Genomic DNA, 14,905 nt, shown 5'->3' with positions numbered 1-14,905 from the left:
AAGAAAGAAGAAAACTGAAAATAGAAGCCAGCATTTACTACAGTTCATGGTTTGCTCAAATTTCTAGGTCTAGCTCCTTAATATTAGTATTTCTGAGCTCAGAGTAATCTTACTGAAACAGTTTAACAGTTTTGGCCCTTAATTTATTGTAATTAACTTTATGGTGTTTTCATTGTTGCCTTTAACTGTTTACATAGTGTCCCAAACATCCCAGAGGGAACTGCTTTATAAATCAAGTTTTCACACTATATTGTTATTTATAAAATGTTAATAGCTGCTATTAAAGGCATGTGTGATTAATGGCTGAAGAATGTAGTTTTATAAAAGCACTGTTTTAATCTGTGAAAATCACACAAAAAAACCAGAGTCACAACATGCCACAGTTATCATTGAAGGCTTAAATGCATGTATTGATATGGGAATCTTCAGGAAGTATTTTGGAAACATTTCTGATGTAACAGAGTGCTTAGGAAATAAGGCACTATTACCCTTTTTTTCCCCCTGGACACACGTGGGATGATATGACTGATTTGTTACTAAACAAAATTCCCCAGAAATAAAATTTTTGATAAGAAATAGCTTCTAATATTCTAACATTTTATTCCATTTATCCTCATTCCTGTTTCTTTCTATCAGCAGCTGAAGGTTGAATTCAAAGACTGAAATGTGAATTTGAAGTGAGAAAAATGTGAAATAATTGGCTTTTCTGAAACCAGTTTTTTGAGTGTGTGTGTGTGTGTGTGTGTGTGTGTGTGTGTGTGTGTGTGTGTGTGTCTTTCTCTCTTCTTTCTCTATTATTACCTACATTAGACCAAAGTACTTACCCCTTTTCTCATTTGGGTAATTATGGTCTTTCTATCAAGATAACTAGATAAATAAAATTAAACAAGCAAAGCCCATTAGCCACATTGCAAAAATTCATTACAGGTTACATGGAAATTTCACTAGTAGTGAGATTTCTAAATAAATATTAGGAACTGAGAAAATTAAAAAGGTTTTAGTATTTCAGGACTTCCTTGCAGGAATCCAAAACAACAGCTTTTTGTGGAGGATTTATTACTCAGCTAGCCATGTGCTCAGTCTTATGGAAGACATAAGAGAAATTTAAAAAAAAACTAGTTTCTGCCCTGGTGGGGCTGACAATCCAGCACAGACATTGGTGGCTCTTAGCAAAGCTCTATGCTTCATGTTTCTTTTGAGGTAAGAAGAGGAGAAATGAAACTATCTTTAATGACTAGGGTAGTATGTTCAAAGTTTAATGGGTTACTTTGAAAAATTAATATAGTGCATACTATTAAATTTTAGTTGATATATAACATATAATCAGAAATGTGCACAATTTCCTAAGTGTACAGCTCCATGAATATTCACAAAGTTGAACAAATCTATATAATCACTGTCGGATAAAGAAATATAACATTACAGCACCCAGAGCCTCTCCCTGGGCCCACCTTGGACACTGCACTCTTTTCCCAAAGGTCACCTTTATCCTGTTTTCCATTGCCATTAATAAGTTTTGCCTGTTTTTGAACTTTATATTAACAAAAGCATAGAGCACGTCATCTTTATGCTGGCTTCTTTCTCTCAAGAATATGGGTGTGAGAATCATTTTGTCTTTGTGTATAACAGTTTATTCTGAGTGCTGTGATTCCATTATATAAACAAAATGCAAATTATTTACCTACTCAACTATCAATGGACATTTGGGTTACTTCCACTTCCAGTTTTTAGCTGCTATGAAGCAGTGCTGTTACGATCATTCTTGTACATGTCTTTTGGCACACGTTATTAATCCTTTTGGTTGGAAGTTGGAGGGATGGGTCATAGTTGGGTATGGATTTAGTTTTTGCGGATGATGCCCAATGGTTTCCCAAAGGTTATCAATTTATACTCCAACAAGCAGTGTATGAATATTTCAGTACCTTTCTGTCTTCCTCAGTACTTGGCATTTTTAAAACGTCATTTGTTTGGGTGTGTGATGTTTGTGGTTTTAGTTTATGTTTTCTGGATGATGAAAGAATTTTAACTGTCTTTTCACATGCTTATTTCTCATTTGGAAATCCCTTTTGCAAAGTGTCTATTTTAATCTTTTGCCTGACTTTTTATATTATTTTGTCTGTTCTTTTCATTGATTAATCAAAGTTCTTCATATTATATAGGTTATGTTTGTGCTTATAATTTTGGATGATACAAAGACTAAAATTTAATATTTAAATTCCCTCTAGGAATTGATCTCTATACTCAGCTCTATCCGACATTGATTGTTTTTTTCTTCCCCCGAGTTACTCCACTTAACCAGTATGGAATGATAGTTTTATCTTACCAACCCTAGCCCATAATCCCCTGTTGGTAATCTTTGATTTTCGGTGGCCTTCAATGTACCTGTTTATGAATCGCCAAATCCTATTTTATATATCTGTATCAAAATCCTGAAATAAGATCACAGAAAACCTCCATTGCTTATTGAATATGGCTCAGAAGGGTTATTTTTCCCCACTGAGAGAGGCAAAAGGTGAAAAAATGAGTATATTTTAGATAAAAAGAGTATTCAGAAGAATTTTAAAGTGTAATGGGAGAGTGTTCTCAGTTTAGCATCTCCTTTTTTAATGAGTTGAGCACCGAAGTGAAATTAACCACTTTCTTTTGTGGTTTAAAGATTTTACGTAAAACTGGGATCTCTTAATTAATATCAGTGTCCATGCGTGCCCACAAGGGAATAGAACATAGCATCTATTTCATGAAACAGTCAAATCTTATATCCAGAAGGCACCTGTGAGATCGACTGTGCTTCTTCGAGCCTGGAGTGTTGGGATTGGAGGTGGGCGCGAGTGACGGGGCAGTTCAGGGAGAGGCTCTGAGACCCTCTTCAGTCAGACCAGCCAGGCTTTCATCTGTTGTCCTCACTGACTTCTGAGACAGAATTCCTTTAAACATAGGCTGAAGCTGTTATGATAAAAATTATGTCCATTTTAAATTCTTCACTTCTAGATGAGGTAGGATTCAGAGAGGTTGAGTGGTTTGGCTCAGATCATACACTTTGTCAATGGCAGAATCAGGGCTGAAATCCAAGTTCTCTCTCACCGCTGTGTTCCTAGACTCTGATGCTTTGAGTTAGCTGGAGCGATATCCTAATTTCCTTCCCATTTCCTGCCTCTGGGTAATATATGAACTCAAGTTAATTAGAGAATTAGAAGGAGGTTTCTGGAAAGGAGTGTTATCCCACATGCTTGGATATAGGTACAATTTCTAAGAAAGAGAACTGGGGAGGGGTGAAAGTATGATTGAAGATTGAAAAGGTAGAGGGACATTGAAGAGAAAGTTTGGGGTAGAAAATAAAGATTTGCTCTCATTTACCTTTATAGCAACTGCTAAAACTGCTTGTCCAGATCCCTGGAGCATGGCCCATTTCCCTGTGTCCTGTTTCTTTGCTACCAGGATATTAATTATAAAGGATACCATGATAAATTCTTATCCATTGTCTGCTTTAGGAAGGTCAACCTAAGGAGACAAGATAGGGAAATAGTGTCCACTTCTGCTTGACTTTTATCCATCTAGAAATAGAATTAGAAATCCTTAGCATTCCTGTAACCCAATTGCAGAGAGAGCTTTAAGTTGCATCTACTGGGTGAAAGGTCTTTTTCACAAATGTGCCAAAGGAGACAGGAGAAGGTAGGACATCCCTTTCCAGCATGCTTTGCTACTCATTCCATCACTTCCGAGATCCTTATACATGCGAGGCCCTGTACAAAGGATTGGGAATATTGCATGTAGAAAGACAAAGTCCTTGCATTTATGGAAGATACATTCCAGAGCACTGAATATTTCAATGCCTTGCTTAAACATGTTCAATGGCTCATTACCCATTTCAGCAACATAAATCCAACCCTGTGCTCAAATCGAACAGACTCACAACTTGCTGTCCCCCAGACCACATGAGTTTTCACCTCCATGTATTTGCCTTTGCTATTTCTCTAACTGGCCTGCCTTCTCTGTTCCTCTTAATTTAGCCAATCTGACCCACTCAGGACTGATATTCAGTACTGTAGCGTCGTGCTGCACAGCATCCAGTTCTGATTGGTCAGTGCCTGTCCTGAACTCACTCTCACCCCTGTGCCTACCCTTCCACATGCAGCTCAGTCCCTCCTGGACCTTCTTTCATGTCACTTTCTCAGCCCTCAGTGATGTCATCTTCATTTGAACTCATGGTACTCATGGGTTTACACCACTTGCTTCACAAAGCTCACAGACTTTATTATGACATCTGGTATATGGTTGTTTGCATCTTTATTTAAAAATTTGACTCGTGTTTTTGCCTTTTCTTCTAAAATAGATGGCAAGACCCTTGCAGAACTCAGGCACTAGATGCGCATTTATTAATTGTTCAATGTATTAGAAAGGACTCAGCATCTCAAAACTGTCTGCTTGGGACTTAAGGCAGAGAAGGACTCTGCCTACTGATATTTTGTGTCACTGTGCCTGTCTCTAAGCAACTCCATCCTCCATGGCCTACCTCCTCTCCCATCTCCTGTCTCAGAGTTGTCCCCATCACCTCGGGTTTGCAGGGGCATTACCATGCCAGCACCCCTTAGGATGCTTGGCTAGTTTTCTGCATTAAAAGGACAGTGGGATGTCTTTCTTGCTAGCCAATTTAACACAGGCTGACATTCCTGGCACACTGAATTAAGGTGGAGGAGCTGACAGCCCCAGAGAAGAGTCCATTTTTGTGGAGATTAAAACAAGAAAATGAAGGAGCAAAAAACCCACTTTTATTTTTTTCTTATATTTAAACGTAAAGAAGACAGTAATTAAGCCAGACCAGAAGATGAGTTTTGATTGTTAATTGCTGAGGGAGATGTGATATTTTAATTTATCCTGGTTCAGTTGCAGAACTAGGCAGACAAGTTGTATGTTCTGTGCTCTTGCCCATGGTGTAATGCTGATAATTTGAGAATTAATCATTTTTGGATGTTCCATATTTGTTATTTTAAAACTATAACTGCAATAGTTTTTCCCCGCTCTGTGTAGAAACTGAGGAAAGGTGTTGTACATGTTTAGCTAAGAGCACAAGGCTATAGAGTCATGACTTTCATAGGGCAAAACTGGCTTACAGATTTACTCAAATAATCTCTGAATTATTTAACAGGCCTTGAATACTTCACTCGCAATTTGTTGAGTCAGCCAACTGAACAATTATAGTTATCAGAACAAGAGGCTTGGTGAGGCTTCATAAAGCATTTGTCATTCCTATTTTTAATTATAAAGCCATGTGAGCGCACAGTAGTATGCACTGGTGTAACTGAACCCTGGGATGTAAAGGCAACAGTTGACATGTTTTGGATAATGCTTTGGAAGTATTGATAATGTCAAACGTAGAAGGAAGGGCTCAGCTTTAGCACCTCCAGAATGCAATGCAGTGAGCTGGGAACCATGAAGGCTGAGGCACAAGGCATGGTTTCATTTCTCCAACTGAACACTTAAATCTTCTGGGGATCTAAAAAATGTGGATGCCTAGGTCTCACATTAGACTTTGATATATTTTTAAAAACTCCTCAGATGATTCTGATATCCACAGTTAAAGACTACTGTTATGTAAAGTATAGTTTTGTTTTCAAGGCATTTGGAATCTAATTGGGAATATAGGACTTCCGTATATGTCTGTTACACTGTCCTTTTAGCTCCTTACACAGACAGCATATGATAAGTTTCAAGGGAGAGGCATGGACAGCAAAACTATGTATTTAAGGGAGGAGCAGATCACCAGAGGCCAGGTAGTTATGACAGAAGTGGGATTCGAACCTAGGCTTTAAGGACAGGTAGGATGTAAATAAATATGTATGAGAGGACAAGGCATTCTGAATAGCAGACTAATATAAACCGAAGCTCAATGAAGTGTGTAGGGTGTATGCCAGGTATTAACTGGATATTAGTTGAAACGTACTGAGAAATCAGACAGGCCTGCTTAGGGTCTTGGCCCCAAACATCTGGACTTGAGTTCTGTAAATGCCACTAAGTTGCTGCTTATGTTGACAGTTTTTTCATTTCTTTGAGCCCCTGTTTCCATTCCTCCCAAATGTGAAAGGATAGTTCCTATCACGTTGTTTGGCACCAATAAGGTAATGTGTATACAAGCATTCAGTAAACGACAGAGCCCTATGTAATGTTAGCTATTGTTATTGTCTTTTGGAGGGAAGGGTTTTGAAGGTTTTAGAGCAGAGGAGTGACATATAGAAAGGGCTAATTGTTCATCTTATTTATTTATGGGTGAGTGAAAGAAATAGCTAAAAATAAATATTCATCATCACTGAATTGCTTAATGTAACTGTTTAAGGACTTGGAGCTCACCCTACGAAAATGAGGATTAGCCTAACTGCCTAATATGGCTGCTGAAGAGGTTATGACCGAAAAACCAGAATGTGAGTATACGTGCTTACCCAACAGCTCGGTGCACAATGCATGATTCTCCAATCATTGTAATAAATCATTTCTACTAATTAGTAACCCTCAGAGCACTACACTTATTGGCAACCTTGTAAGAATTCATCCCATTGTCTTTACTTAAAATAACCAACTTTTGAGAGAACCATAGCAACTTTTAACTTCATGTGCTGTCCAGTATGTTATTCACAAATCACATGTGGCTTTCAGTGAAATGTGGCTAGTGAAACTAAGGAACTGAATATTTAACTTATTTTTAATTAATTTTAATTTCAGTTTAAAAACTGATGGTTCAGTTATTAGAAAGCCTTTAACATGTTTGAAACTGCTTGGGTAAATGAATCTACTTTTTCAAGTGAACATTTTATGAAATCTCGATACAGGTCAAGTTATTTTCTGATAAAAATTTAGCATCTGAATTGAGATGTGTGTATGTATAAAATACATAAAGGATTTTGAAGACAGAAGAAAGAATGTAAAATATCTCATTAATCTTTAGTATTGATTCATATCGAAATGATAATATTTGGGTATATTTTATTTAAATAAAATATTTTATGACAACTTTTATATGTTATTAAAATTAATTTCACTTTTCACGTATTTTTTAATATGTCTACTAGAAAATTTTAAATTACATATAAATTACATATGCAGCTCATATTACATATCTATTTTATCCTGGTTTTATTGAAGTATAATTGAGTATATATGTTTTTTAAGGTGTACGATGTGATGTTTTGAAATACACATGCATTATGAAATTATTACCACAATCAAGCTAATTAACATATTCATCACCTCACATAGTTAGCTTTTTTTTTTGTGGTTAGAATACTTAAGATCTGCTCTCAGCAAATTTCAAGTATGTAATACATTACCATTAACTATACATTCTATCACTTTTAAAGCTGATCTAGGCTTGGAAACAATGCAAGCAATCCTTAATTTAGGTAGCAGGACTGAGGAACATATAGTGCTGCACATGGAGCTGAGATGATTACTGTTCTGCTACCTCCCCTTGGCTCTTGTGACCCTGACAGTATAATCATCTGTAGTTTATTGACATAGGACAGCTGGCTCTATCCAGGGCTACCAATAGAGAGCTGTGAGGATCACTTCAACTCTCTATTTGTATAATACAGCACATTTTTAAAAATGGAAAGGGCAGACAGGGAGGAAGACCCAGGAAGCAGAGGAGGAATGTTTTCTAATTTCATTTTGCTTTCAGGTCATGCCCATAATTACTTAGATTATATTTAAAGTCTTGATGCTACATGCTTGGAATCCCCCTGCATCTCCTTAGCAACCTGACCCCAGTTTGAGAAATATTAACATATAAAGGTTTTTTGGGTGTACAGTGTAAAATCTTTCTGAGGTATGTAGGAAACTTATCAATCATTTATTGTTGCAGAGAAGATAAGATAGTGTGCTAAAGAAGACCAGGGATAAGGGAGAGGATGGGCGGAAAAATGAGTCAGTAAGAGACCACTTAACCGAGTGCCTTTAATTTGGAAGTGAGAAGTTGAGTCTGAATGCAGAATGTGTTGCAGAAAAAAAAATGTTTAGTATGTGCTTTAGGAGATGATAACCATATTTCACTTGTAATTTGGGTTTGACTAAGTGTATTAATCCATTTTGTGTTGCTATAACAGAATATGTGGAACTGGCTGATTTATAAAGAAAATGCAGCTTATTTGTGTACAGTTTCTGAGGCTGAGAAGTCCAAAGTCCATCTGGTGGTGGCGACAGTGACCCAGGGGTCTTGCATTGCAAGATGGTGGAAGCAGAGAGAGCAGAGAGAGAGAAGGACAGACTCTCTTCTTTTAAAGCCCTCAGAACCACGTCCCTGACCACCATTTTTAATCCATTCACTACTGCATGGTCCTACAATGCAATCACCTCTTTAAGGCTCCGTTTTTCAATCACCATAATAGGATTTCCCACCCTCTTAACAGTCACAGTGGGGGCTAAGTTTCTAATACATAAAACTCGGGACACAATTCAAGCTTCAGGGAGTTTCGGGGGGATATAATTTAATCCAAAGGTTTTAAAAATCTTTTTTGAGAAGAAATTAGAAATAATTTTTTTTTCATTTGCAGGTGATAGAATTGAATATAAACTATTTCATTTAAGGTTTTTGCTCAAAGAGCTCTATTCACTTTCCAGCTCCCACAACTCTTTACCCGAGAACTAATGACCTCAGTTCCAGCTTCTGCCCTCTCCAGCTTAACCTCTACAGCTTTTCCCTACTCCTTGGCATTTCTAACCCTTCCCCCTGCTTAAAAGAGATCTTTCTGCACATTCACTGACATTCAAACCTTTGTTTTTTTTTACTTGTTGGGTGTGAGTTTGTTATTTTTAGCCAAGGAATTCTTTCCCGCAAAATAAAACTTAGGAAGAGCCCAAATATGTAAAACGGATAAGGTCTGAGCTGCTCTGGTCGAAAGAAGGAAGAGCCCCCCCAAGGCATGTGAAATTAATGAAGCACACGTTTAAAACCACTGCCTTAGCCTGGATTTGGTTCACTGTGTTATTTCTCTTGGGATATTTTTGTTTTAAAACTTATCTCTAATAATGCAATATAAAGCTTTATCTGTTTAAAGGGAAATTCATACTTTAGTGAGCTGGCGGTAGGGGGTGTTGGTGGCTTATGTTGGTCCCTATCACAGCGAACATCTTACTGAATGTCATGGCATTTATGAGTATTGACACATTTTTCTGGCACTAGACTCTTAAGCATCTGGAAAACAGGGATAGCTAGAGTCTTATTTCAGCACATTTAGCACCAAAACAGCATCTAGCACTTAGTAGGTACTTAATGAATGTATGCTGAACTGAGTCCCATTGTGCCTGAGGTGGGGCTTTTCTAACACCTGTGAAATCAAATGCAGGCAGTCAGTCATTTACTCTATACGCAAGGATGGCCTTTGCCATGTGGCCATACATCTTTGTTCAGGATTATCTTACTATATTTTTGTGACGCCTCTCTGAAAGATATAGCCTTGTAATGGTAAGGATGGAAACCCTCTCAGTATGGCCAGTTATTTTTGTTACAGTTCTGAAAAACATGTTTGTAAGCTCCTATGTTATTCTGGATGCAAATAAAACTTGCTCAGTGATTACAATCCAGAGATGGCTCATTCCCTACCGTAGTTCCCAGAACTAGATTTTTTTTCTGTGTCTTTTCTTCAGAGGTTTACTGAAGCAACTATACAGAACTTCTAAAGAAGTAAGAGAAATCAGCAGTTTTATGAACCATCATCACTATAGCACTGAACTGATGATATATGAAGAATGAGTTTTTTTTTAAAGACAAAATAATGCAAGAAAATATTTCAGGCTAGTAAAAACCTTCGGGATTAGAGGTATTCGTATTTTCTTTCCCCATGGAACTGTTAATATTTGCACTCATGTTTTGGGCAAATTTAATATGACCACTTCAACTTCTTCATGAACTTTATTTAAAAAGTTTGTTATTGCTTATAATTATTTACTATTGCTTCTTGGGGTTTTAGTAACTTAAAGAATTCAAAATGAAGAGAATTTTATTATCTGTGGACCTATTAATTTGTTTTGGATAAAAAGAACTATGATAAGACAATTTATTCAAACTGAAATAGAAAGTTGTTTATCTTAGTGCTATTGAAGAAATGAGAATTGACTAATAGAATTAAGTATATAAACACTGTTGGGGGAAAGCTTAGCCCCATGATAGTAATACAATAATATCAACAATAGTAATACGTGCTCACATTTATTGAAAGCTTATTCTGTGCCAAGTGTTGTGCTAAGAGCTTTGTAACAATGTCTAAGTTAATCCTCACAACACCTCTCTGTGACATGTATTATTATTATTATCCTCATTTTACAAAAGAGAAAAAAACCATGGCTTAAGACAATAAAATAAAGTTCATGAGCAAATTGGAATTAAAGCACAAAATAATATGACTTGGGAAAGAGAGCTCTTAAAAATCGTTCTGTTTGTTATGGATATGTATTTAAAAATAAACAAAGCCTTAAGTACAGGTTTCTCAAAAGAGAAGGAGCAGACCTTGGCAACTTCCTCGTAATAATTTGTTATAATGTGCACTTGAATGTATAAAAGCTGCACTCTGTTGTGAACGAAGAAACAGAAGCCTCAAAGGTTAACTGAATGAATCCTTAAGGTCAGAGCTGTTTAATTTCTTGTAATTTTCAGACTCATTTGTTGAATTAATATATATCCTTGGAAATTATAAAAATAAATGACTCTAGCATTGCCTTTTCTAAAGCATTGAGATATGAGTTTTCTTGTGCTACCTGGAGAATTTAACTCTTTTGTTCAAAGGCTAATTTTTAGTTATGGGAGGAAATCAGAACAGCTGACTCAGCACCCTCAGTGATGACAAGGGCTCAGGATGGCTCGCATTGACATTTGAAGTCAATGTGTCGACATGCCTTCAGTGGAGCCATTTCAGGATGCATGTGAAATTGCTGCATTTTGGCTGTGGCCGTCTTTCTCTCTCCTTCATAAACAATCCCAGGCCTTGTTCCGTATGGGTATGCCTTGGCAGTACCTCGATGAGTCAGAATCTGCTTGCTAGCTGCAAGAAGGCCATTAGGGCTGCCAGAGCGCACAGTAGCTTCTCCATGGTTTACAGGTGACAGGGGGCACTTGTGGGTGGGGACGATTGGTCATACTGATCCACAAAAAGCCCAGCTAGGAAGAAAATGCTACCTTGGGAATTTAACTCCTCTGTCAAAGGCTAAATTTTAGTTACGAAGGGGAAAATCAGAACAGCTGCATCAGCACATTAAATGACAAGTGCACAGGAGTGCTGGCTTAAAATGAAAGTGTCAATGAAATGCGTGTATTTCACCAAGGTGACCAGCCAAGCCTCAGAGGAGTCTCAGTACTCATAGGGAGTACACGATATCAGGAAATGAAGCAGATGTGTAGAAGAAAGCAGCAAACGACTCAGGAGATGGTGCCTATGCAGGATGGCAGCATGGCTGTGGGTCTGGAAGACATTCAGGACCCCTGTATCTTAGAGCTTTGCCTATAAATGAAGGCTAGATCATCTCCAAGGTCTTGTTTGAAATGAAGACATGATGGTTTTTAGAAAGCTGTGTTTTCTACAAAAACCAGTTACTTAACCGTTTCGTATGTTAATAAATTGTATTGCTTGTCACGTGCATGACACACGATGATAGTCTAGTTATAATTGTAATTAAAGTAATTGTAGGGAAGATTTGATAAGTCAGAGGAAGGGAATTAAAGGAGGAAAAGATTGTCATGAGAGGAGGAAAAAGAGGGTAGGTTGTGGGGTCGCATCTGGGAATAGCTTGCTGCCTTTCCTCCAGGGAGTAAGTGCTCTGGCTAGAGACCACCTCAAAGCAGAATCAGATATTCGTTTAAACCTGATGAAACAGACAGTTATAATTCCTGTCTCTTCCATGTGACGGCAGTTGGGAAATTCATGTGAAGCATTTTGTGCTTCACAATGAGTTTGTGCTCCAATCTGTACAAAGAATACACACTCATACGCTGCTCCAGAAACACGTGCATAAAGTCTTGATGATTATTCTTTATCGAAAAGAAGAAAAAATGTCACCAATCAGTATCCTTAGCGGTGCACAGATAGCCCTGAATATGGGGAGATATGGTGGCAAATGTGGGAGAACAGGGAGATTTGGGTATGGTGATGACTAAAAGCACTTCCATAGGTAAGAGTGGAGGGAAGGAAGAAGCTAGACAGCAGGGGCAGGTGTTGTTCTTTCTAGAACAACTGTGAGGACAATTCCAATGCTGCTTTTCTTGACTGCACCTTTACTATGCCTCCTCTCCTAACTCAGCACTTTAAGATGGGCGAGAGTGCACTTGTTCCTCTTCTTTATTGCTAGGGTCTCCCCAGGCTTCCTTCTTCAGGACCTCACTGCCCCAGGGTAGCAGCTGCCGGAGGGTCTACATGGTGAAAAGCAAGGGGATGTTTTCGTGCAGGAACTAGGAGAGAGTTTTGCCCTCAATACTTTAGGATGAAAATTTCAAACATACGTAAAACCCAGAAGAATTTTATTTCAACACCCATATACATAATACACAGTTCTTACCATTAATATTTTACTGTACTTGATTTATCACATATCCGTCCATCAACTAACATACATATCCTTAGTTAGAATTCAATTGTTTGTTTATAGTTTTTCTTCTTTTGATGTAAAACGTACATACAATGAAATGCAGAAATTTAGGTGTACATTTGAGTTATGATGATTACATATAAGCCTGTGTTGTCCATGCTCCTATCGAGTTATAGATGTCACCATCATCCCAGAAATTTCCTTCATGTCCCCTTTCAGTCAATCCATAACACCCCCAACAGAAGGATCACTGTTCTGTACTGTTTGTTTTTTTCTGCCATAGATTAGTTTTGTCTGCTCTAGAATTTCATACAAGTGGAACCATGCAGCGTATACTTTTTTGTGTAAGGCTGCTTTAACTTGGCATAGCATTTTTGAGATATATGCATGTTGTTGTGAATGTCCATAGTTTGGTTCTTTTTTATTGCAAAGTACTATTTCCTTGTATGAGAATACCACAGTTTGTTTATCCATTCTGTTCTTGATACAAATCTCAGCTGTTTTTAATCTGGAATTATTATGAGTAAAGTTGTTAGGAATATTCTCGTACAAATCTTTTATAAACATATGTTTTCATTTCATCTGGTAAATACATAGGAGTAGAAATGCTGGGTCACAGGATAGGTGCATACTTAGTTTTATGAGAAATTGCCAGATCTTTCCAAACTGATTAATCTAAGTTATGTTTCCACCAGCAACACATGAGGGTTATAGTAGCTCTACAGCCTCACTGACATTCAGTGTTATCAGTCTTTTTAATGTTAGCCATTCTGGTGGGTGTGTGGTGGTATCTCATTTTGGTATTGATTTGCTTGAAAATAGAATTTTTTTATTGCTTAAAATTTGAGTAGGTGAAAAGAAGAGAAAGAAAACCTTTATCTAAGAGTACTAAAGGAGGTAGAGTTATAGAACCGGGTAGCCCATGGTCAGATTGAAAAGCAAATATGAATAGTTAGTTTATCTGAATTTTACAGAGGCCTGGTTAAGAAGAGGAAGCTGGGAAACACTTATAAATGTCAGAATCAGCTAATAATAGAGGAAATACATAAGGAGGAAATCTTAGACAAGACTAAATGAGAATGATATGTTCTACGTACATGTAGAATTCTATACATAGCCCTGGTTAAAAGAATTAAGAAACTTAGAAAAATAGAAATGAGGTGAGTTATTATAATGTTACCCATCTATAGGTATGTATATTTTTATTTCAATGCTATTCCTATTTAGTAAATTTATTGAAGTGTTTTGTTTTGCAGTTATAATTTTATCAACAAGTTGTAAGGTAACTATTCTTGAAGAAATGTAATGCACATGCATTAGTTATCAAGTATAGAAAACAAAAATAGGCTTGTTAATAAATTTTGTGCCCAAAAGTGTTGTTGTGTTTTCTATATAATAACATTTAAAGAACCTTCAAAACCAGAGGATATTTCAATTTTGTGTGTTTCCTTTGTTTTCCCTGGACTTTACTAATTTAGGAAAACCTACCTTATCATTCTGACTATTACAAGATGACTTTCTTTTTAAAAAGCAAAATATTACATTAAAGGATCATTATATTAACTTTTTTTGCATTCACTTATAATGTCCACTTATAATATTCACTTTTTATAACACCTTGCAAGATTCATAACTGCCCTCTATTTTTAATTTCATAGTTTCACCATTTTGATTGAGAAAAAACAGTAACTACTTTTTAAAAAATAAAATTTTTCCCTATTTTTATTTTAGGTCCTACGTCAGCGATTGCCAAGCAAGATTTTTTTCAAGAAGCAAAAACTCTCATTGCTCAACATTATGAAAAAATAAATGAGGTTAATGCTTTGTGTTTATCTAATGTTATGTTTTTGAAAAAACTAATAACTATTTTTGTATACTGCAATAATTATTTCAGAGGATTGCATGAACCCTAACATGTGACAGGTTCTGAATAGCAAATGAAATCCTTACGAGCTGTAAAAATTGATTTCACGTGGCATTTAAAAATAAGTGTTTTCAGTTATACAAATTATTTAATGATATATATTTAATTTGCACATTTAATACAAGTTTTAAGGTTTTCTTTTGATGAATTATAACAGAAATATTTTGATTTATTATCTCAAGTAAATATCTCTTTAAACGTTATTTAGACAAAGCTAAACAAGAAAATATACTGACATGAGTCTCTTCTGTAACTTTTGCATCTCATGCTTACTTGTAACTTTTCCACATTGCTTTGCATTAGAACTGTTTGCCAGTTTGATAGATTCTTGAGGACAGAGGCTGTATTTTTTTGAATGTTGTATCTCCAGCAAAAAGTATTGTTCCTGAACCAATAAATATTTGCTAAATGGCATAGATTTGG

The 14,905-nt window shown here is 36.6% G+C and overlaps 1 protein-coding gene across 1 annotated transcript in view; it reads left to right on the top strand.

The window, feature by feature from the left end:
- The first annotated feature begins 13,502 nt into the window (after window positions 1–13,502).
- IQCM (IQ motif containing M) overlaps window positions 13,503–14,905 on the top strand; it is a 280,795-nt gene continuing 279,392 nt past the window's right edge. The window contains exons 1-2 of the mRNA XM_063107487.1: window positions 13,503–13,509; window positions 14,290–14,372. Coding sequence (XP_062963557.1) covers window positions 13,503–13,509; window positions 14,290–14,372 — 90 coding nt within the window. The remainder of the gene's footprint in view (window positions 13,510–14,289; window positions 14,373–14,905) is intronic.

The sequence above is a fragment of the Cynocephalus volans genome, chromosome 9 (assembly GCF_027409185.1).
Source record: "Cynocephalus volans isolate mCynVol1 chromosome 9, mCynVol1.pri, whole genome shotgun sequence".
NCBI lineage: Eukaryota > Metazoa > Chordata > Mammalia > Dermoptera > Cynocephalidae > Cynocephalus > Cynocephalus volans.
The sequence above is the reverse complement of the archived record's forward strand: the minus strand, read 5'-3'. Positions and strand labels throughout refer to the sequence as shown.